This window comes from Falco rusticolus, chromosome 7 (assembly GCF_015220075.1).
Source record: "Falco rusticolus isolate bFalRus1 chromosome 7, bFalRus1.pri, whole genome shotgun sequence".
Taxonomy (NCBI): domain Eukaryota; kingdom Metazoa; phylum Chordata; class Aves; order Falconiformes; family Falconidae; genus Falco; species Falco rusticolus.
In genome coordinates, this window is record NC_051193.1 from 55,367,120 (window position 1) to 55,391,425 (window position 24,306).

Below are 24,306 nucleotides of genomic sequence, written 5' to 3' on the forward strand. Positions count from 1 at the left end.
GGTTCTCCTGGAGGAAAGAAGACAATCTCCACTATGTAGTGTTACTCTTTTAAAAGTATACTTTAAAAAAAAAAAAAGAGTACTTGTTTAGGTTGAATATCATAGAAAATGATCAGATACCTTTGTTAGTGATGTTAAGAAATGCCCTGCAGCAATACTTAGGAGGCATAATACTCTTGTTCAGTGCTAGACCAAGTGATACAGTGGGGCCAACAAAGCTTACATTTAAACACATGTAAAAATGTTTCTCAGATGAAAATTTGCCATACTGCCCCTAGCTTGAATCAGCAATTGGGCAGTTTCTTCTGTATGCAGATATTTGATAGTGCTACCTGGGATTAGGTATGTTTTAAATTTAGAGTGAAGCTGCGGGTTGTTTTTTTTTTTTTAACTGGTTCTTTTGGTCCATGGTGAACAAGAGATGTTTCAGTTTAAGGGTGATCTGTTGTGGTTTAACCCCCAGCCATCAGCCATCACACAGCTGCTTGTTTACACACACCCCTCCACCCGCCCCCTCAGTGGAATGGGGGAGAGAACTGGAAGGGTAAAAGTGAGAAAATATGTGAGTTGAGTTGAAGACAGTTTAATAAGTTTAAAAAAACCCACAAACCCAACAACCAAAAAAACCCAAACAAAACCAAGAAAAACATGTGATGTGAAAAACTCTAATCACCCATCACAAGTCAACTGATGGCCATCCAGTCCCTGAGCAAAGGCAGCCCTGGCAAACTTCCACCCAGTTTCTGTTGCTGAGCCCAGTATGGAGAGGTATGGAATATCCCTTTGGTCAGTTGGAGTCAGCTGCCCTGCCTGTATCGCCTCCTAGCTTCTTGTCCACCTGTAGCCTACTCACTGGTGGGGCTGTGTGAGAAGGCATGCCCCAGCTGCTGGGTTAGAAACTAGTTTTCCGGAGAGTCTGTAAACACTGGTTCCAGAAACATACCTGCAAGTTAGAGAAAAGACTAGGAAGCTTAGGTATATAAGGGAGGGAAACCTGAAACAGTCAGATATACTAGAGCAGGAGTAGAGCTGGAGTGTGCATCAGTAATGAAAATCAAGGCTCAGAACTGGGATCTAAGTGATCTGCAACATCTTCAAGTCCCTGGGAGGAAAGCAGCTTGGTCTGTGCTAGTCTGTTAAAATTTGAACCTTTGTGCTTCCATGGACTGGCGACTGGCTGCCCCAGGATCAATCATGCAGTTAGAAGCTTATTATAGCACACTGCAGTTGTGGGATGGGTAAGTGCTAAGCATGCATCTGGGTTCAGTGGTCAAATAATGATACTGGCTTCAGAAGTTCTTGATTTTGTTCTGGGAGTCTCCGTTGTCCTGACCATCAGTGCTTATGCCAGGACAGTTGTGTTGTCAGGCATTACACCTGAATTATTCAAGAGCTGCCTGCAGCTCAGAAGCTGCATGTGGCTCTGGTATCATGGTTTAGACCTTTGAAAAAAGTCTTGAACGCACAAATTATGTTTTGCAGGCTTTAGAGAAAAAGACTATTTGGTTAAAAAGTTCTCATCTAAATTTGCTAAAATCAGTATTTTAAATATGCTGTAGAATAATGTATGGGGTATATGTTAACTTGTTCTGTGTACTTGATCTGAATTTCCAAGGCTAATGGAATGCTTTCCACCCACATTTCATTTGGTTTCTCTCAAAGTACATTTTAATTTCTCAAAATCATCCCATTTCCCCTTGACAAGAGCTTTTATCTTGTTTTCATTTCAAAGAATTACCCACCCAGAGCTCTTTTTGCAAGATGTAGCTTTCCAAAAGCTGTTTCTGAGAAAGGGTAATGGCTTTCCCTTGAGGTTTTTTACCCCTAATGTTCCTTACCCTCACAAAGAACAGTCTTATTATCCTTTTTGGAAGCATATTTGACTCACTTGTGTCTTGGATATATTTGTATTGTTAATGAGTATTTGGAGAAGCAGCAGTGCCCCCCTGCCCCTACTCCTGTAGAGAGTTTGAAGGGAGAGGTAGACTTGAAGAAACGTCAAGTTTATAGGGTTTCTTCCAACTTCTGTATTTACTTGGCTTCTTTAGAGTTGTGTTGGTGCAGGATTGATCACATAGCATGATGCTTTCCTCTCTGGAAAAATACTGATTTGTTCTCATTTTAATTTTGGAGATTTTCCTCCTAAGACCAATTACTTGTATAAATGAATTTCTGTATGACTCAGTGGTTGCAAGCAAGCATGTATGGACAATAAGCCAATTAAAAAAAAAAAAAAAGACAGAAAGAAAAGCTTTAGCTCAATTCCCTAAGTGTTTTGGTGCTGTCTGCTAAACATTCTTGTTGCATGAGGGGGAACACCACCATCCTGTCTAGAATTAAAGGTAAGGGGGAGAGCTCAAGACTCCACCTGCTTTCTGCTGCAGCTAAATTAAAACAATCATTCTTTTACCTAATTAGTACATCATCTTTGTAAGGATGTTGAATGGTGTTACTTCTGAAAGATATTAAGCACTTAAAGTAATGATCTGAAACAGAAATGCTCATTAAGGAAACGTACAAAGTTCTACGCTTAGGGTAACAGGTTGTAAAACCAGTATGGTAAAGTCCTTGATACACAGCATTTCCGCAGAGAAGAATCTTAATGTGAAGATGGATTTTAAAATGGCAAATGGTTTGATGTAGCACTGCAGAAACTTCAAGGAGATGAGTATATGCATGCATGTGTGTGTGTGTCTTTTTTTAAGTATATATACATATTATTTAAGTACACTTGCATGTATAAAAATGCATATGTATATAAAGGTATTATGTACAGGGTATTAAAAATAATCTAACTCTGATGCTAAGACCTCCTCTGGAGTACTACATTCAGGTTTGCTTCATAAATGTGGAAGCTGCAAAGGGTTCAGAAAAGGATTCTGTGTTGACCAGAGATCTAGAAACATATTGATAAGAGAATGTTTTTTCTGTCTGCTGGGGGCCAGGCAAAACAGGCTTAAGCTGTCCAAGTTGCCTGAAGTCTTTGATTAGACAGTAAGGAGAACGCTGTAATGACAGAGATGCTCAAGTACTAGAACAAGTCACCTACAGAGGCTGTGAAATCCTCATCACTGTAGAATTTTAACAACAAATTAAACTGGCTGTGAAGCATACTGGCTCTGAAGCATACCTGCTTTGAGAAAGCTGATTCTGCTCTGGGGCAAGGCAATAGAGTCCACTAGCTCCTAGCCCTGATTTCTGCCATCAACTGAGCTTTCAGGTGTCATTAAAAAATAAAGGCTATTTCCAACTCAGTAAGTGAACGCCCTAGTTTAAGTTGAATTTGATTGCTGACCCTCAATGATGGTGTCATAACTGATGAGCAGGTGTCATAATTTATGAATCTGATTCTGACCAAGTGTGATCAATTTAATGAAGAGAGTTAAATGACTACCTCTCTGTTACAGGGTACCAAATTCCAATGCGGCAATAATAAGCCTATAGTAGGAAGACTACTATGTGTTGCATAAGTTTTAAGCTGAAGGGGAACAGAGTGTTTCCTGTTTGTGAAAGTATGTTCCAGGAAGTATCTGTGAAATACTCATGAAATATTTCATTCAATTTTGATTGCTTCTGGCCATTCTACAGTTATTGTTAGTACTGCACTTCGCACGTGGGGCAGAGACATTGACTTATGGCTGTTTCTGTTCAGTCACTAAACCCTACCGTGTACTCCCACATGTACCTCCATATTTCATACATGTATCTGTGTTTTATGAAAGTCTTTGAGATCTCAAGAATATCAGTTACCCTGATTTTCAAATCCCATGCTGCTTTAGTGATCTTTGCCGAGATTTATAACACCATCCCCACACCATCCTCTTTAAGCCACCAGAAAGAAACTTTGTAGAAATCTTGAAGAATTCTATGTAGCTTATCAGTATAGCAACCCACAAGTTTCAGCTTTGTACTTAGTAAGACCACCTGCCAATTTCTGATGCTTCCTTGCATTGCATTGTTTTTTTGTGCTTCTTTTTGATAACCACTGGAACACTTCAGGGAGTTTACAAGATGTTCTTAGTAGCTTAGTCACTGATCACGTGATGTCCGTGCTCTGTGATTCACTTCTGATTCATTTCAAGTTGTGCACTAGGTGATAGAGTTGGAACCTGCTTATGAAATAAAACCAATGCTTATAAAATAAAGGCCTTTTAGACCTAGAAAAGCTAACTTTTCATTCTTGCAAAATTCAGATCAGTTAAGACATCTTTGGTATTCTTCCAGTTGCCTTACCAATGCACCCGAGTAGGAAAGTCTCAGTACAACAATCTTGTCTATTGAATGTACTCTTTCTGCTAAGTATATTTACCACAGGCTTCATGGCCATCAGTACCTGGTGAAAAGCAGGCAGTTTGCTCTTGAAGCCTTGCTTATTGACTTCTGAGTAGTTTGATTCTTTCAACTATTCTAGGAACAAGTGATACTTCAGTTGTTTCTACATTACGAATTACAGGGTGCCACAAATTGGATTGAGCAATAGAGTGACTGATGGGCCTAGGTTAGGATGTTCTTTCCCCTGTGTGTTGAGGGTCACATATGCAATGGAACTTTTGTAATTGTAGTTTTTAGTGTAACTATCTAGATAATAAAATATTTATCCCTAAATGTCTGCATTTCTAAATACTGGAAAAGTATATTCAACTCCTGCTTCCTTGTTTGTTTCAGAGAATATATATTAAAACATCTTAGTACAATAAGAGCATATACAGGAGGATAAGCTTGTAACCATAACCTGTGGGTTATTTGTATTTTGCTGCAGTGAAACAAAGCAGAGGCTTATGCATTTTTTTGCAGCTTGCTTTAAATTGACTAACTGAAACACACCCTTTCCACTTTATTTAGTATTCACTTAGTGGTTTTTGCTCAGCAGAGTGTGTGGTTAGAAACAGGTATATGAACGGAAATGAAAATGAGTCTCAAAGTTTTAAAACAAGCTGCTGGAGGTTCAAGAGAATGCTGCAGAGGCATTCAGAGACACTCTTGCAACACTGTCAGGAAAGCCCTCTTACTGGCTCCGCCGTTTGCACAAAGATAGTTTACCATAACTTTTGTTACTTCCTTATACATGACTACGTTTGGCAGGTCAGCTTTCTGAAAAGATGTGACCTGGTGGTCAGAGATGTGAAAGACCCAATGACAGTTCTGAAACCAAACCTGAGCTGGAGTCTCTTCTCACCTAAGGCCCCTTTTTACCTGTTTAACGCCATGGATTTTTTATGAATTGCAAATTTGTGAAATACAAATAGACGAGGGGTCAGAATCAGTATTTTTCTTTTTAGTAACGTTTGCTGTATCATGGTGTATGCACTTGAAAAGTACTTCATTTTAAAACTGGGCAGGAAGACGACATTAAATGTTTGATACTGCATGTGTTTGTAAAATTGTGTGCTGCTGCAATTCCATGCAGGCTTGCTGCTCAGTGCTGAAGTGTACTGGGGACCTTAAGGTGTTTTTGCTGCAGAGGGTTTATTTTGGTCTTTAAGCTATCACAAATACAATGCTTTTTTTGTGGATATGAGCCTTTTAGTTGGGCAAGATAATGGATAGCACAAAACTGAGTACTACTTTGATGCGTGCAAAATAATTGCATGTCATCGTAATGAAGTCTATCTGTCTCTGTTGTGGGATAATGAGGTCTGGATGTTGTGAAGCATAAATGCACTTTTATTATGCAAAAAAATACCATAAATGTGTTGACCTAATCACTAATAGTAAGGAGAGCATACTGTTTTTCTCTACAACTTTGTAAAATGGAAAAGAGACTTTCTAGAGGACAGGTATTCAATCTGGAACCTGGTGCCAAATGGTACCTGTGTTGTGTCATTGCAGAGGAGTTTGGAATGTACAGAGGAGAAACTGCTAGGAGAGTTATTTGCTGTCTTTGACAGCTGGAGATATCTATACTGAGCACTTCTGAAAAGCTGGTGATTTAATTACAGCTATATATACTTAATAGTATGTGTGCATGTAACCATTTGGCTTCCAAGTTAAGCATATGTTGAACTTTTCTGGTTAAACAAGAGCTGTTGGATGGAGGCTCTGGCAGAAAGCCAAGTGTTGTAAAATGGATGAGAATTGATACAGGTGTCTGTATGCAAGGCCTAAAACAGTTTTACTCTTCCTGAAGACACGGAAGAGTACAAAATGCCAAATACTAAAGGCACGAATAAGTATTGATCCCTGTTGGCCCAGCTTTTCTCTGCAAATTTCCCACTTCTCTGGCTGGATGCTTTGCTGTTTTGCCCTCAGTGCACCTGCTGTGATACCTAGGCAGTTTACATCCCAGAAAGATTATTTAGGTAACGAATGAAATTATGTGAGAACATGAACAAGGAATGCATAAACTTTGATTCATGCTATAAAACTGAGAACCTGTAGTAAGTCAAAAGGCAGATCAAGAACTTTTAGTTACATGGGGTCTATACTGCTCCCATTTATGGGGCTGTAGAATGGGCAGACTTTCCCCCTGCCCATATTGCTGTAGGTAGAATTACTACTTACCTTCTGTAGTTAAACTTAAATTGTAGGTACGGAAAATGGTCCCTCATGTTCCGTGTTGAAGATTGCCAGATGCAGAAAGTTCTTATTCTGGGTTTGACAGTGCTGAGTGGCTTGCTGCATGTTCAGATAGGTCTGGCAGAATTTACTGATCAGGACTTCTCTGCTTGCCTTGCCTGAGAGGCTGGCTGTAGTAGGATATTTCAATACTATTTATTGTATTGAGTTTCCTCCAAACTGACTGTGCTTTTGCTAGAAGAATGAAGTTACCCACACCAGATATATGATACCCTGCACATACTCTGCTTTCAGGGCTTCAAACAGTCAGCTGAAACAATAGCTTCACTTGTAAACTACAGATCTAGGCCATTCTGAGTCACCTTCCTACTAAATGACATCTACTCTGCAGGCTGTCAGCTTAAACTAAATTCGATGGAAAGATAGGAATCTCAAAGAATTGCTTGTGTAGAAGAGTGACGTCCAGATCAGTGCTCACATTGGTGTAGGGGCAGCTGTGTGAGCCCAGCATTGGTTTGGTTTGATCTGCTGTCTGGCCAGTCAGCCTGCATTCAGCCACAGCATGTATTGCTTTGCGTAGCTGATCGCTTTAAGCGTCAGTAAGGAGTTGTGGCATTGTTGTTGGGAAGACAAAGAAAAGACTTTCAGGGGAGAGTATAGTAATTAAGGGCATGAATAGGACTATCATGGGGGTGAAGAATACAGAAGATAGATCTAGAGGAAATCAAGTTTTACTCATTCTACCAAAGATCCAATGTATTGTTCAAAAGGAACCACCTAGGCTCTGGGTTTCTTTCTTCACATTTGGTACCTTGCTGTAGAAAAGCATGGAAACTTTTGCTCAATGGCTAACATCAATTATCTTGTTTTGTAAGTCATCTAAGTTTAATGTACGTTTTTGGCTTTGTGCAATTTAAAAATGGGGTTTTTTTTTCCCTCTAGTAATAGATGCCATTTCATACGCTGCAAATCTGCTGTTTCACTTACCTCTTCCATTTTTTCCTTATTGCACATTGCTTCTGTATATTGTTCTAGTTACTACTATTTTAAGTGATAACTATATTTATCCTCAGAGAGGACAGTGTATTTAAAATTATTCAAAAAGGTGAATTTTCTTTTGTGTTTGAAAGGGTGTCTAATTCCAATTCAAGCTACTTAGGTTCTCGCAGCATGCTGTAGAAAAACATAATCTGTTAATACTTAGACACACTTTCACTACTGTGTTACAGAAATGGAAACTTTGAAATGTTCTGCTACATTTGATGTCCTTGATCTTTTCTGAATATGGAAAAAAACCTCACAAGACCCAGAAGATAGATGTAGTCTAAGAACAGTCTTCAAGTGAAATCCTTGTAATGCGTAGTTCAAGAAAATGTGTTAGGACATTTAGGTCCGCCACTGGGAGTCTGCACAGATTAATCTCAGGACTTCTGCAGACATTGTAGCTCCTTCCATGCACATCTAGGTGTAGATCCTAATCTGTGCATGTACTTTGGTGTTATGCGTGTCAGCAGTACAAAAAGCCTCTCGAACACTTAAGAATATTGCCATTCTGTTTGATAAGTTCAGTCATGCCACTGACTGACTCTATGGGTCAGTAACTGAATTCTTTTTCTCTGCAATTCGTTAATTTGTTTCAAAGGTTATGCTTATCTGCCTAAAGCTAAGCATTTAAGTGCATTGCTGTATCATGTATAATTGCCTGCATATTTTGAATACTTTTGAGACAGCTACTGTTTTGCTTGCCTTTTTGTGGGTTTTGTTTTGGGAGGTGGGGTGGGTAAGAGTCTTCAAAATCCTGGTAGTAAAATACAGTTCTTATATAGCTCTCATAAGAAAAATGATGCGCTCCTAAGTTAGTAAGTTACTGCTGTCTTTGAAATAGCGTAAGTGAGCAGGCCTGATTAGTATTCTGAAAAAGCCTCTTGCAAGTTGTTTACCAAGGTATACCAAGATTTCAATATGAGTACTCCTTTTTTTCAGATTTAGAAGGAAATGCATGTCAGAACAATCAGCTGCTAAAGATAATTCTGGCCATGCATCAACTTATCATCTCTTCTGCAGACATGCTCCAGAAACTCATTGATCTATATCCTTTGTAATATTCAGCTGCTGTTAAGGTAATATTAGATAGCTTTACAACTTTGAAATGGGTAAGTAGAGAATATTTAATCTATGGGTGTATTACTGTTCCACTGATTAAACAATATACTTGTTCTATACAGTTTTTGGTTGTATCGTGCGGTTTTGTTTGGTTTAGGGTTGAGGTTTTTTGTTTTTTTGGTTTAGCTTATCATCCACAGAGAAAGTGATGAAACTCCAATTTAACGTAAGATTAAATGACCCTCCGTTGGCTGTGGAGGGAATATCTAGCAGGTGTTAGATAAATGTATTTCCTCAGTTAGGTACTGGGAACCTGGGCCTACATTTCAGATTTCTTTCTTTCTGTCCTCCGTACAAGCAGCAGAGCAAAGAACAAAAGTGCAATTTTTGAAAATATTCTGATTGTATCATCTAGAAAGGAAATTTTCAGCAGATATGATTTCTAACTCACATACTCAACATTCCAATGCACTGAAATAAATCATAAGCTTTTCCTTCCTATTTGTTCCTGTTTCGAGGTGACTGCCTGGACTCATACATGTGTGTTTCCGGCTCATTAGATTTTTCACTACAAAGCTACTAGGTCATATTGGCAATATCAGCCTTTCTTAGGAATTTTCGATTGTGGAATATGTTACCTGAGTTCTTAGCTTTATGGAATGTTTACTCCTAATTAGATGAGAGCAGTACAGGAAGCAGACCTGACATGCTAAGAATGTCCAGCCAATTTTGGTGAAATTTAATTTAGATAATCCTTTCCTTTCTTCTCCCAAACTCTGTATCTTACTGGCTTTTAAAAGCAGCATCATTTACAACAGAGCTTTACTCTAGTGTTGTATTTTGACTGTCCTGCTCCTTATCTAACCACAAGTGTTAGCCAAGCGTGCTAAGCTACAACTATGCTGTAGCGTTGCGTTTAACTTTGGCTCATATGCTGTTCGAAAATGGAAGAAAGTAATTGCGTGTTTCTGAGAAGTAGTGTTTTCTACAGTCAGAGAAGTGATTCAAACTTTTATCAAATTTGCATATTTTGCAAGGTTGGTTTTTGAGTCTGTGTATAGCTCCCTGTAAAGACACTGAAAGGTGAAGACAGTTTTGAATGTTTCAGGTAGTCTGGGCTCTTGTATTTTCAAAATCCTTGCAAATGTCCCAGTTTCACTAGTTTCCATGCCCTAAATTATGTGAATGATTTTAGATGGTTATGGATGATTTGTAAGCCATCTAACTTCAGACATTCAGTTCAGGACCCTTCAAAGGATTTGGGAACTTAACTCAGACCTCGTTAGTTCTAAGTGCTTAAATTAGGCTGACTGTAATGTGAGTGCTTAAATTGTGGATGGTGTGTCCTGTCAGTTGCAGTAGATTTAGGCTGCAGTTAATTTCAGTCAGATTGTAGGAGGATCCACAAGGTTTTTCATTAAGTTATATTTTTTAGTACTGATAATACGTACGTAATCTACAGCAGAAGAATCAAGATATGCATAATACGTTTCCCAAATTGATTTTACATGTCTTTAAAAGACAATGGCTACAATATCAAAACATGTTTTATAGAGCTAAGAGACTAAAAATATGTGTGTTTCTTTTCAGTTGTCACAGCAAGTCAAGTGAAAACTGTTGTGTAGTTAGAAAGGTGAGGTTAGCAAGGAGAGGCATTTCACATTTTTTTTCTACCATTGTATGCCACTAGTTATGTTTAAAAGAAAATAGCATCTTTTTTAAAAAAACTCCAGTGAATCATAATTAACTGAATGGGAGTTTTTCATAGAAGTAGTAGTTGATAAATTTGCTATTACTGTTTCAAATTTTAGTGAGATGTGCAAGTGCATGAGTTTTATTAGAAACTGTGAGGTATGTTGCAAAGAAACACATGCAGAAAGCAGAATCATTTTGCTACTCAACACTACTCAGCACTTAGGCGGCCACATCAGTATTACTCATAGTAGTCATATTTACAATAAACTTTTGCTAACGATCTTGGGATATACTTTGTATACACTTGTGTAAAACCCTGGTCTTGTCTTATATGCCATCACTAGAATGATTCCTGTTGCTTACAGGTACGGAAGTGTCAAGCATGTTATGTTTCATATCATGTGAATGGATGTGGTTTTCCTTAACAGTTTTCTACCTATCTTAATGCTTTAGAAAATAAGTCTTCAATGCTGTGTGTAAAGATATGCTATTTTGTGAGGTAAGAATATTCTTGGTAGCTATTAGTCTGCAGCTATCCATGTATCATACATAAGAACACTTTTACATCTTAAGCTGACATTAAAAAGAGAAACAGCTATACTGTTTCAGCTTTTCTAAGTTCACTTTAGCAGCTTTACACAAAAAAAGGCCCAACGGCTTTGTACAGATCCGTTGAAGTCAGCGCATGTCACAATTTTGGGCAGCAGTCTGTATGAATCTGTATCTTAAACATCAGTGAAAATTGACAGTGCTCAGGAATTGATAGCATTGTGTCTCTTATTATATTGGTCTGTTAAGAAAATGAAGTGGGATGGTGCAGCTAATATTAAGCAAAACTGTTGTATTTGGTAGGTAATTCTTAGTAATTCTACTTAGTCACTTGCAATGATCCTGGATTGCGCGCCTTTTTTTTTTTTTTTTTTTTAATTAAGGTTAGTAAAGTTTGATATCTCACTTTAGAGAAAACAGAAGAGGGGGAATAAAGATGCAACTCTGGTAATAGATTAGCATATAATATCTCTTTTTTACACAAAGTGGGATGTAAGTAGTAACAGTTAGGAAAGTAAAATTTATTTTAAATGATGATTTTATTATCTCGAAGCAAATTATTGGTTAGGTCAGAATGCTTTGGTATTATATGTGGTCTGGGAACATTTTGCTTCTTGGCAAATTCATATATACATGCATCCAAGAGAATGTGCATTTCCGTTTTTCCAACAAGCACAGACTTTTACATGCATGGGTGTACTGGGTCTGGCTGAGGAGGAGTTAACTTTCTTCAGGGCAGCCCCTGTGATGCTGCGCTTTGCATCTGTGAGTAAAACACATTAATGTTTTAGCTGTTGATGAAAAGTGATTACACTGCCCCACCCCCCCCCACCCCCAGCTTGTAGGCTGGGGGTGAGCTTGCGGTTGGGAAGGGACACAGGCAGGACAGCTGACCTGAATTGACCCAAGGGGTGTTCCATGCCATACAGCATCATGCTTAGCAATAAAAACTTGGGGGCTCGTCATTCCAAAGCAGCTGTTGCTTGGATACTGGCTGAGCATCTTGCGAGAGGTGGTGATTGCCTTTGTATCACTTGTTTGATTGGCTTTTTTCTTTCATTCAGTTATTAAACTGTCTTTATCTTGGCCCATGTATTTTTACCACTTTTGCCGTTCCTATTTGCTCCCCCATCCCACTGCAGGGGGGAGGAGTGAGCAAGCACCTGGGTGGGTACTCAGTTGTTGGCCAGGGTCAACCCACCACAGTGGGTGACAAGTCACGTAGAGGAATTAAAATACAAAATGTGTGGCGAAATACACTCTTCTGAAAATATTTTGTGCATGTGAGACTGAATCACTGTAAACTATTAAATATATTTAATTAGTAATTTTTTTTCAGTTTATAGATAAAATTCTGACTAGCACAGTGCATTGTTTGTGGGGTTTTTTGTTGGTTTCTTTTTTATGTCCAGACCAAATAAGTTCAAGTTTTAAAGGAATATATAAAATTATCTGGAAGCTCATGAAGAGAAAACCAGCATGCATTTTTTTCCAGACTTAATGTGAAACTAAATATTTTAATATTGAATTTATTGCAGACATATATGTAGTATAGTTCTATATGGCATTAAGCCAGGTAGTTCCTAATTTGTTTTTAATCTTGAAATTCTGATTGCTGATAAAATCAAGGTAGCCTAGCAAAAGCATCTAAAAGCAAGATTTATTCCCTGAAGTTGGTCAAGAGGAAATACAACTCATAAAAAGGAGCATAAATTTCAACCTTGCTGATGTTAGAGCAAAACCTTTATTTTTTGTGTTTCTGTATTTTCAATGTGCAATAGGTATTGGATTACAGAGTTCTGGGTTATGTTCAAAATGGACTCTAAACTGTCCACAACTATGGAGGAATTTCAGGAACTGGTTAAAGCTAATGGTGAGGAGTTACACTGTCGTCTGATCGACACAACTCAAATGTGAGTGCCAAAGTCTCGGAAAACAAACCTGTGCTCTGAATTTCCTTTATTCAAATATAATGTCTCTCCAGTGTAGCAGGATAATGGTCCTATAGTGTGTTAGCTTTAATAAGTCATGTTACCTATCCTTAGAAGAGTTTATACATCGTTATAGATTAAAATTATGTAGAGGAACAGAATGCCTTTCAAGAATGGCTTAGGTTGAATTTAACTGCTGTGTAGGCTTTGTGCTGATTTTCTATGCTAGATAACTTACTCCATCCAGGGAACTTGGAAAATCTGTAAAGGTCTAATGATTTTGAAAGATCACTTGAAGTCAATGAGAAAGGAGAATACATTTTGACTGGGTAACAGATGAGGTACAAAAAGTGTGTTTGTATTTTTAACACCTAAGTTAAGTGAGAAGATACAGTTTATTACGTTGTCAAACTCTTGATACTATTTTATGTGATTTTAGTTATAAAATTACTTGTCCTGTCAAGAATAAATCCTACAGCTGTACATCACATAGTTCTTTTTTGGGAAGAGAACCTTCCTTGTTCTATGAGAGTATGATAGTTCTGTGGAACTCTATAATAGTGTCAAATCGTACTTTGGTTGGAAATGTACAGGTAAAAGCAGAATTTTGCGTACATTTTATATCTGATTATGAAAGAGGGTATTTAGTTTTTCACATCCAGAATTAAATTTCATTACTCCATGGGCAAATAGCATAGGGGGACTGTTCATACTCAGAGGCTGGTCAAGGAAATCTGTAAGAATTATTAAATGGAGGAGCACTGGGTGTGTTCAATGAAGACAAAGTTAACAGTGATTCTGGAAGTGTGATATATAATCTCATGCTGTTTAGTAATATAGCTGTATTGTACTTATGTGCTACATCAATATAATAAAGATTAAAAGTAATGTTTTTGTTTTATAATCTCTAATGCATGAAAGGAGCTTGTTTAGAAATTAGAATAATTCACTTTCTATTGCAGTAAGGCATGAAAACTGTTACTTTTGTATTAGGGACAGAGGAAAAGTTTGCTCTTTGGAAGATAACTCAAGGTAACTCTCTTCTAAAATTTGTCAAAAAGAAATTCTAGGGATTGGTCTAGAAAGCTGACACAGCGTGTGAAGGTCAACACCAGTAAGAAACGGAAAGTCTCGCTTCTTTTTGATCATCTTGAGCCAGAGGAGCTGTCAGACCACCTTACATACCTTGAATTTAAGTCTTTCAGAAGAATATCAGTAAGTGACATTTATTTATTTATTTATCTTAAACAAAGATGGAAAGGATGTAGAAAAGATGGGAGAAGGATATTATTAAAAGATCAACCTTGCAATGGAAGCCATTGGCCAAGCTGAGTCTGTGTCCAGACACTTTGTTTTATTAGTGTTGAAGGTGGCCAGTGGTACTTAAAAATTCTGAATACATTACCCTTTTCCTGCAGTCATTTGAGGGAGAGTGAACCTTTTAAGCAACTGTAGAACAGAGTTGGGGAAAGGTCAGTTGGAAGGAAGAGGAGTAAACCATTTGATCTTCTTCCAAGTAATCTTTTTGTTAGAACAAATGGTGTCATTGGGCACAGGAACAAACAGCTGTCTTTGAAATCAGTAATCAGGCTGAAATGGGATGAAGGATACTTGGAATATTCTCTTAGAGTGCTAACCTCCTGTGATTGTAGGAAACTGCAACATTCTTATGCAGTGACTAATGGACTGTCTGTGTAGAAGATGTCCACTGGACTCCGCTTGCCATTTTTGAGTGTGCATAACAAAGACTAGGGGTGGGAAAGCACTTGAGAAAATGCCTTTTTTAATGTAAAAAGGGTTTAAAATATGTTAACAGGCAAGCTTTCAAGTACACAAACAGCTCTTAAGGATTTCTCTCATTTATGTTTTCTTTCATTTGATTTGTTTTCTTAGCTATGTTGGTAACCAATAAGATGCTAACTTCCCTGTGCACCTTGGCTTCACTTGCATCCTTATGTGCTACAACATTACTTTTATTCAAACCTGATGCAGTTCACACACGGAAAAGAAAAGCGAATATTAGAGGCTAAAATCTAAGATGGTTGCGAAGTCAGTGTGATGATAACAGTGAAAGCAAAGTGGGTTTTTTTAGGGTTTTTTGTTTGTTTTGGTATTTTAGTGGGTTTTTTTGAAACACTACAATTTGCAGATGAAGTCTTGTAAGGAAAGAGGCTCTCAATAGATTGTGGAAGGTTTCAGAGTCATGTGTTAGTGTAGTTTATCTTGAGCTGACGATACATGACTCTTCGTGTTTTGGGTTAAATTCAAAAAGCCATAGAACCAAAGTCATGCACAGATTGCTGTCTGTAGGCAGTAATAACATGCAAAGCTTATATAAGTTAACATTTTCAAGCTCTGTGCAGACATAAAGTAATTAATGACTAATGAACATAACAAGGATGATTGCAGTCACAGTATCAGATGTGTCATAGAATTCCAACAGTTACATACTTGTATACATTTTTTTATGCAGGGTCCCCTGCATATGTTTTGGGATAAATTGAGTTTACTGAGAACTCAGGCCAGAAAATAATGTTAATAAATAGCTATATTCGTTAACTCTTTGCAGAATGCGTTCATGATATGCTAAGCCACAGATTCCTTTTGTTATTCTAACATGTTAAAATATACTGGGAGAAGGCTGCAAATGACCTGCAGTGTTATTAGTCACTAGAATAACTATTCATAGGTTCAGTCATTTGAAAGTCAGAAAGGAACAGTTGATCCCCTGAACACATAGAGCACTAGCAAAATCTTCCACAAGATACCATGTATCTTACAGCAAAGAGAAGTGCAGAGTGGTGTTCACAGGGTAATGACTGCGGGTATGCTGGTGTTTGGAAACCATTTTAATTTATGGTTATAAAAAACATGGAGGCTACACTGTTTTGTAAGAATCTGGATTCTGCTTTTCTGTTGAGGCTCATGTTAGTCATTGCAATATCAGACTGTTGCATTATTGAAGTACCTGGATTTCTTTACCTTATCTGCAACTAACAATCCTGTTACAGCTAACCTCGTTAATAAATTCTTCTACCAAAATTATTTTGAAAATTTCAGTAGTATGTTAGATATAAATTTGTTCAGCATTTAAAAAAAAAAATCTGAAGAAGAGAGCTGCTGAGAACAAAATATAGAATTGAAAACTTATCTCTTTGTATTAGACTAGTTGCTTAAATGTCAAGATCCTGCCAAATCTGGCTGGGGTTCAAAATTCAAAGAGTAATTGTGAGTACTATGTAAACTCAGAGGCAGCTTTACTTATTAATGTTTATGTTTCTTCCATTTTTTATTTAATAAGAGGACAAATCCAGAGATGTCTGCTGTCATGTCTTGTTTTTAAAGTTTCAGTAGTTACTACGTGGATTGGAAAAGGTTGAAAAGTGGAGAGAAAATTAGAGAGGGAGAGCAAGAAACAAACAGCAGCTCACAATTTATAACTTTTTCTTAAGTTTCAATGCCATTCAGCATATTCCTGTGGCCTTAAGAAAGGATTAGGTGTCTAATAGAGCAGTGAATGTTTTTGGTAAGATGCTCATAGATGGTCATAGTAAAAATGGATGTATAAATCCCATGTCACATTTTCTGATGATTCAAATTATTGTGTGTTCTTGTTAATGGATAAATCAGAAGAATGGATAAACATTGCATCAACAAAAACAAATGATTACTTCTTTTTGATCTTAAACAGATTTTTTTAAGCCATTCTTCCCATTATCATGTACAGGTGTCAACTGAACAATTTTAGATTGCTTTGGTTAAATAAGAGAATCTCACAAGCTGTATTAAAAATATTAAGGAATCTGTAGCCCTCGTTCTTGAAGGTCTTGCCTCAGGTATATTAATTTTATTGAACTTGCTTTCTGTATTAGCATAGTATAATTCAGAAGTGTGCCCTAACTATGTAATCCGAACACTGAAATTCCTTATACTTCCTTAAACTATCACTTAGTTACTAGATTACTTAGTTACTTTAAATTCCATTTAACCTTCCCTGTAGAAGCCTACATTCAATGAATCGATGGAGCCACTGAGGCTGGGAGGAAAGCCCCAGTTCTACTTGTCCTAGGGTTTATAAGAGCCAAGGCTACTGAGATACACATGATGCAAATGATGTGATACAAATTAAAGTAAAAAGATACTTTCAGTTGATCCAATTAGTTAAAGCCTTCTGCTTTGACAAAGGAGAGATTTCAGTCTTACAGATATTTAAGGTGTAAAATATATCTTGTATATTTCATTTAAACAGCAGAGCTGTATCTGCACACAGATCACGAGGTGTATAAAACTGTAGATGAGTTTTCATTTACAATTAACTTTTTTTAAAGTTCTCAGATTATCAGAACTACATTGTGAATAGTTGTGTGAAGGAGAATCCAACAATGGAACGATCAATTGCTCTTTGCAATGGTATCTCTCAGTGGGTGCAGCTAATGGTTCTCAGCAGACCAACGCCACAGCTTCGGGCTGAAGTGTTCATCAAGTTTATTCATGTTGCACAGGTCAGTTAAATTTTGACATGTGTTCTGTTTATTTTGTCTTTCTCTGATAGAGCCCCTTAATTGCTATTCCCACGCTACTACTGTAGGGTCAGCTGGGAGTGGTGGCACTGGCCTCCTGGTTCGTACATACAGCATGCATATTTGTGTATGCTCTGGCTTCATACCAAGTATTTAGATACTACTGTGTCATGGCACCATGACTTTCTCCTATCCGTTCTGAAGAAACTGTTTTCACTGAAAAACTAGACTTGCTTTTGAAGCAGCTGGTGAGATTCCAAGCTGTGACCTCATACCTTTCCAAAGCTTGAACCACTGTCCTGCCTTTGGCTCTAATTAAAAGCATTTCTACCAGATAGACCTTACTGGATAGAAGCAGAGCTATGGTCCTGTTGGTATTCTTTGCATGCTAATTCAACTGCAGTCGTAACCAACATAATAGGCAGCATTTCCTAGTTGTGGCAGACTGTAGGAAGGGGGAGAAGGACTGAGGAAGTCCTTTGAAGATTTACTGAATCTGCAGAATTGTTATCTGATATAATAACAGCAGAATAAGTACGTGTTACACCCAGTAAAATCACAATTCATTACCAAAATTAATGAAGTCCAGTGGATAGTGGCACAAAACCTCTAAGACTTTAGAGGAAATACAGAATTTGAACCTTTAAATAATAAATACTGATTTTTTTTTTGTATGCCAACACAGAAGCTCCACCAGCTGCAGAATTTCAATACATTAATGGCAGTGATAGGAGGTCTCTGTCACAGTTCCATTTCCAGACTCAAGGAAACAAGCTCATGTGTTCCTCATGATGTAATTAAGGTTGGTATTTCTCCTCTAAGTTTTACAAGTAAGATAACCTTTAACTTTTTTGTAATTGCCCCCACAAAAAAGAAGCTTACTTCATTGGATAAGATGGAGAGAAAGACGGGATGTGGGGGTGGGGGAGAAAAACTAAGACTTCCGTTTGTTTTGGAGGGGTTTTCTTTGTCATTTCATCTCTACGTCACCAGTAACTCCTACACTTCCAACCCCACCTTTCTTCAAGATTTGTATAGCTTCTCTAAAGTTTCTCTTTAATATTCAGATGTGACAAGCTGCATTTTCATTTACATGCAGTAGTACAGAATAGCATTCAAACATGGTGGCAGAGAATGGGATCCTAGAACATTTGAAAGCAAAGCTGTTGTCATCCATAGCAACACTGACCAACCTGAATTTATGAAATGCTAGCACAGAGCTCTGTACTTTGAGTTTAAAACTGAAAGGACTGGTTTTGTTCATCTGATCTTTCCTTATGACAGATTTTGTCTCGTTCAGTCTTGAACAAACTGAGCCATAATACACACACATTAGAATACAGTGGAACGTTTAGGAATCAGTTAAAATGTCCGATTAAATTCTTGTGAAATACAGATGCTCATATTGCTGAGATTGCGTTTCTTCACAGATTTAGTAGCTGCATACTTTTCAGCAGTGAAATGGCTTCTTAAGAGACTAATATGCTTTGTTGTTTTATCTTATTTGGGACCATAAATATTTCATGTAGGTATCTAATGGACCTGTTTTGATCACAGTGTGATCAGCTTGAATGAACTGTACGTACCTGGAGTATGACCTCCCACTGACAATGGCTGCAGCTTTCATGATCTGCAAAACCAGTTAGCAAGCTTATTTTAGAATAAGCATGGAGTTTTGAAAAATTTTGTCATTATGAAAAGTGAACTGCATATGTGTCAATCATATGAATAACTTTTTGCATCAAGTTTGTGAGGGTTAAAAATCAAGGAGTTAGACAGGAACTTCCATATGAAAACATTGGTCCATTGATTTTGTAACACTGAGTCAACTTTGTACCTGTGTTGTTTTAAACAAGGGAAATACTTATACTGCTAGACTTGAGATTCATGTGGCCTTTACAAGTCCAATATATTGTTTCTTCTTCATTTCTGTGGAACAGAAGTTTTCTTAAAGACACAGATGTGCCACCTTCAACTATAGTAGGAGTTCTGGTCACACTGTGACGGGACTGTAGCACAGTCTAGGGTTTCTCTGCCAGGACTTTCCAGTTCCAGCAATTCCAGCTGGTGACCTGGAAGCCAGATAAGTGCCTTACACATTTTAAGGTGGAGGTGGTTGGTTTTATGAAGGCCAGACAGCTTGTGCTGTGCTTATGCATTAATTGCATGCACAACTCCTTGATTTGAGAGGATGCTATTTCTTGTCATTGACTAAATAGGAATGTAGGAATACCAGCATTGTAGTTTAGACTATAGGTTAACTGTCTAGAATTATGTATTATAGATAGTTAAATTAGGTGAAGTGAATACCTAGATTTCATTTGAAGCCTAAAGTTTTGAAATCCTTTTCAAGAGTCATTGTGAGTAAACTCCTTAACAATAATGTGGGAAGTTGATGTGCTGGATGACCAGAACAAAAGCAGTAACCAATTTTGATTTTTGTTCTCTTTTTATTTTTAGGTGTTTAATGAAATGACAGAACTGCTTTCATCTTACAAAAATTATGATAGTTACCGACGTGCCTATAACGAGTGCAGTAACTTTAAGATCCCAATCCTTGGGGTCCACTTGAAAGACTTGATATCACTTTATGAGGGCATGCCGGACTACTTAGAGGACAAAAAAATTAACATATACAAACTGTACTCTCTGTATAACCACATAAATGAGCTGGTACAACTCCAGGAAATGCCACTTCCCCTGGAGGCTAATATGGACCTTGTTCATTTGCTTACAGTAAGTCCGTTAGATGAGATAAATACCTCCATTTAAAAAAATAGTTGTTCAAAAGGTATATGAAATTAAGTAGAGGATTCCATTAATTATAAATACATAATATCGTAAGATTTTTTTTCCTTAAGGAAACATACAATAACAGAAGAAGACAAAAAGTTAGTGATACTGATTTATCTGGCAGCAAGGGTAGAGGTGCCAGTTCAGCAGTATGCTTCCAGTTATTTCTACAAGGGAAGGAAATGTTTATTTCTGCTTCACTATAGTAGTATGCATTCTTTCTGTACTTTCACTAAGGAAGCACTCTGAATCTTCTGCTTAAATAGGCAGAAAGGTACAAAGCTTCCTTAGATGCACCTTGGAGGCAGATTGCTTAAAAAACTTCTTTGTGTTGAACACACAAACTTTCACGTAGAAGTTAGTCCCTCAAGATGTGTAGGGTTAAACATACCATGTTTCTAGCCAAGTTTCTTCTGGTACTGAAAAAACTGTCTTGACACAAACATTAATCAAATATAGTTGTAGTATTACTCTTCCAGTCATATCTAGTTAGTGCCATGTTACTAACTAGATTAATACTACCTAGGACATATGTCACGACAATGATTTTAGCTTCTAGTAAGTTAAAATACTACCTTTTCTTAAAACTGTAAAACTACCTTTTCTCAGTTTTGTTTAGCCTTAACAAGTACCTCATCTTGGAAAAAATAGATAGCCTGCTTCCAGTTTCTGGTTACAAGCCCTGTTTCAGCAAAAAGCTAATAGATAAAAGTGCTTATGTGCTTGAGGTTATTTATTCTGTCTGGGAGCACTCATGTGTGAAATTAAGCACATATTCCAGGGCCTGGAATAGAGATACATGAGGTGGTGAATTTCTTTCTGCTAAACGTTTTAAATGTTTTGTCTCAAATTATTGTAAGTTCCTTTTTTCCCTGTTTTTCAAATAATAATGTTTTATAAAAATGGCTATCACAAATATATATAACTTTGGCTACAATTTCATGCCGTTATATATGACAAGACATAAATTAAAAGAAGTACTTCATTTCAAAGCAGCAGCTTCTAATCTGTTAATATTCCAGGGCACATAAATTTTCCTGTTTATTCCCCAATTTTTCCAACAGTCTTTCTCCTTCTGTTTCCTTTAGTCATTTACTTTTCCAGTAGCAGGCAAATCAGTTTGAAGAGGTATTTGTAATTACATACATAACTCAATAATTCATGGAAGTATCATAACATTTGCACTTTTTTTTGAGTGTCAGAAGCTCCTTTAAAATTTTGCCAAGAATCTAACATTATTCACTATTAAGACTACAACAGTAATTCTTGCAGTTGTTCACAAGAAAATTGATGCGTATCTGCAATTTGAGTAAATTTTTCATTGAATAAAATAGCATATTTTGGTTTTCTAGTTTATATGCATATGACTGCAGCAATCTTGACTCTCTAACAAGTTTATATTTTCTTTGGACTTGCAATAGATTGAGGCTTATAACACATTTAAGCCTGGCTTTTCTATTCATTTGCATGTCTAGTGTGAATATTTTCATATAAATATTCAAGAAGTTTCATGTTATCAGTCTTCAATCTTAGCTTGAAATTTCTTTCCAGTGATTAAAATATTTGCTGTACTATTTTCATGGACACATGCAAAAGCAAAGGTATAAATCTGATTGTTTTTTCAAATTCCTTTATTTACCCAGGCGTAAAGTTTCTTGCTTTACATAACTGCTGTTGGCAGCTAAATGTTCTCAATAAATACCTGCAAGTCCATCTTCTATCCTCATCATATAGTTCTTAGTTCATCATGGTCACAGCTGGATAGGATAAATATGACATGTTTAAACAAGAATTTTCTGAGAATTTGAGTTGTTGGACAGTTTCATTGGAGTGGTTTTATGCTTAGTTGCACGATAGACTTTTTTTAATATTATGGGAGTAACAGTTTTTTTCAGGTTACTTATTAATTGACTGCTAATTATCCCTACAGTCACTTGCTGTGCTAATGACTGTAGCTGTGTAATGTTACAGATTTTCAGATAATGGCAATAACAGTCTGGAATTTAGAAATGTACCTCTTTCAAATCACTGAATCCCTATGCAGCTCCAGTGCATTTTTATAGCTGCAACCTAAATTGAAAATTAATCCATGAAAAAATACTAATGCACACCAGAAGCAAGTTTATCAAACAGGCTGTTTCAAGATTAAACTAAAGTTGTGTTTGTTTTCAGCTCTCCCTTGATCTTTACTACACTGAAGATGAAATTTATGAGCTTTCATATGCACGAGAGCCACGAAGTCACCGAGCTGCTGTAAGGGCCTTTACAGATTCTTAACAAAAGGATTTTTTTAGTAACGTAACTTTTATCCCTTGCATTCATTGTATTTTATTTTATGCTTAATTGAAAACATTTACCTTTATACACTGAGCAAAATCTGTTGAAGCATACATTGGTTGATGATGAAGCCTAAGCTGGAATATATAGGAGAGTCGACACCATATCAGGTTTTATAATATGAACACAAGCAAAGTTATTTGTGTAGAGACAGGACATCAGGCTCAATCTTGACAATTGATACTGATTCTTTTAAAAGAATAATTCTTATGTGATTCAAATGATGAAACCCATGAGTATTACATTATAGTTTTTGCTCCTGTTTTACAAATATGGAAAAGACAGTGAATTTACAGGGCTGTCAGTGAACGGTGGCAATTTAAGGAACAACCACTGTTTTGGACAGTTCAGGGAAGAACTTCCCTGAAGTATCATGTAATTATCAGAAGTATGATGTTGGGTCCAACCGGCCCGTTTCTGCAGTCCTGTATCACGTAGCCCATTGTCACAAATGAAAGAAATGTAATACTGAAAATCTCCGTGTGGTACTAATTTATTAAAATAAAGTTCCATTCAATTTATTCTAGCCTTTGACACCTTCCAGACCACCGGTAGTTGCAGACTGGGCCTCAGGAGTTGCCCCAAAACCTGATCCAAAAACCATTAGCAAACATGTTCAGAGGATGGTAGATGTAAGTATGGTTAAGCCCATTTACTTTGTGCATCAGTCTCTTAGTCTCTAGGTGTGAGAAGATAAAAAGAAAGGGAAAGACACTGAACACGTTCAAAGCTGTGCTGAGTTTATAAGCACTTCTGTCCTCACAAATATACTTCTGCCTAGCTGTAAATAGCAGCAGCAGCCCGTGAGGTGTGGAAGGAAGTGCCGTAAATGGCTATGGAGGCAGTGGGGAGTGTGAACGCTGGGCGGTATGCTTCCAGAGTCATTCTTCCAAGGAGCCAGGCAGCCTGTTTCTACCAGCGCCTCCAACATCATGGTATTGGTGGAGTCTGAAGGTGGACCTCTCAGCAGCTTTGTTACTAGCAGCCATTGCTTTTTCTCTCTCTTTTGGGTCATCCACTTTACTTGAAATCGCCAAGTAATCAGTTGATTGGTTCCAGAACTGACAGAGAGAGAGATAAAGAGTTTGTCTTTGCATCTCTGCTTCATCTCTTTTCCTTCTAAACACTTCTATTATTGCTAGGTATCATTTGATACATGCTGTTTTGGAATATATTTCTAAATTTGGCCTAGATGTGCTCCTTGCCTTAGGGCCAGAGACAAACAGTAATGTCATTCCACAACTGGAAACAGGTGTCTACATGACAATTCTGTCACATAACTACTTTTCACATAACATTGACCTGATGAAACAAGCCAGGCAGCTACACTGATTTAGCTACCGAGGTAATCACTGAGAGCACTAATTGAGAGCATTAGTACAAGTTGTATATGTATGCCCAGACATGATGGTCTTAAAACGAAACTAAAAAAGAGCTGTCATTGTGTAGTGAAGTATTTAGTCCAGTCTATGTTGACTTATCCGCGCTTTGCCACAAATCGAGAAATCATAATGCTTCTTTGGTCTCAAGCAAAAGAAGCAGTTAGACTGTTGTGTAATAGATACTGGGAGAAAGTGAGAGGGGAAATCCATAAATATTGTGGAGAATTTTTAAAGTGGTAATTCAGCCCATCCTCACTGTAAACTACTCTACTATTACCTTGAACAGTCTGTCTTCAAAAATTATGACCATGATCAGGATGGATACATTTCCCAGGAAGAATTTGAAAAGATAGCTGCCAGTTTTCCATTCTCATTTTGTGTAATGGCTAAGGACTGGTGAGTACCTAATTCTGCTTATCAACTTCATAGCATCTGTTTGGGAGGGGGTCTGGGTTTTTTGTGTTTAGATTTTATTTCTAT

General features: G+C 37.3%; 1 protein-coding gene across 2 annotated transcripts in view; it reads left to right on the forward strand.

Moving 5' to 3' along the window:
• RASGRP1 (RAS guanyl releasing protein 1) overlaps positions 1-24,306 on the forward strand; it is a 42,574-nt gene that overhangs the window by 10,001 nt on the left and 8,267 nt on the right. For both annotated transcript variants that reach the window (XM_037393408.1, XM_037393409.1), the window contains exons 3-12: positions 8,500-8,605; positions 10,751-10,813; positions 12,645-12,776; positions 13,856-14,009; positions 17,123-17,296; positions 18,000-18,116; positions 19,775-20,050; positions 22,280-22,360; positions 22,972-23,076; positions 24,113-24,222. In XM_037393408.1, the coding sequence (XP_037249305.1) occupies positions 8,500-8,605; positions 10,751-10,813; positions 12,645-12,776; positions 13,856-14,009; positions 17,123-17,296; positions 18,000-18,116; positions 19,775-20,050; positions 22,280-22,360; positions 22,972-23,076; positions 24,113-24,222 (1,318 nt within the window). The remainder of the gene's footprint in view (positions 1-8,499; positions 8,606-10,750; positions 10,814-12,644; positions 12,777-13,855; positions 14,010-17,122; positions 17,297-17,999; positions 18,117-19,774; positions 20,051-22,279; positions 22,361-22,971; positions 23,077-24,112; positions 24,223-24,306) is intronic.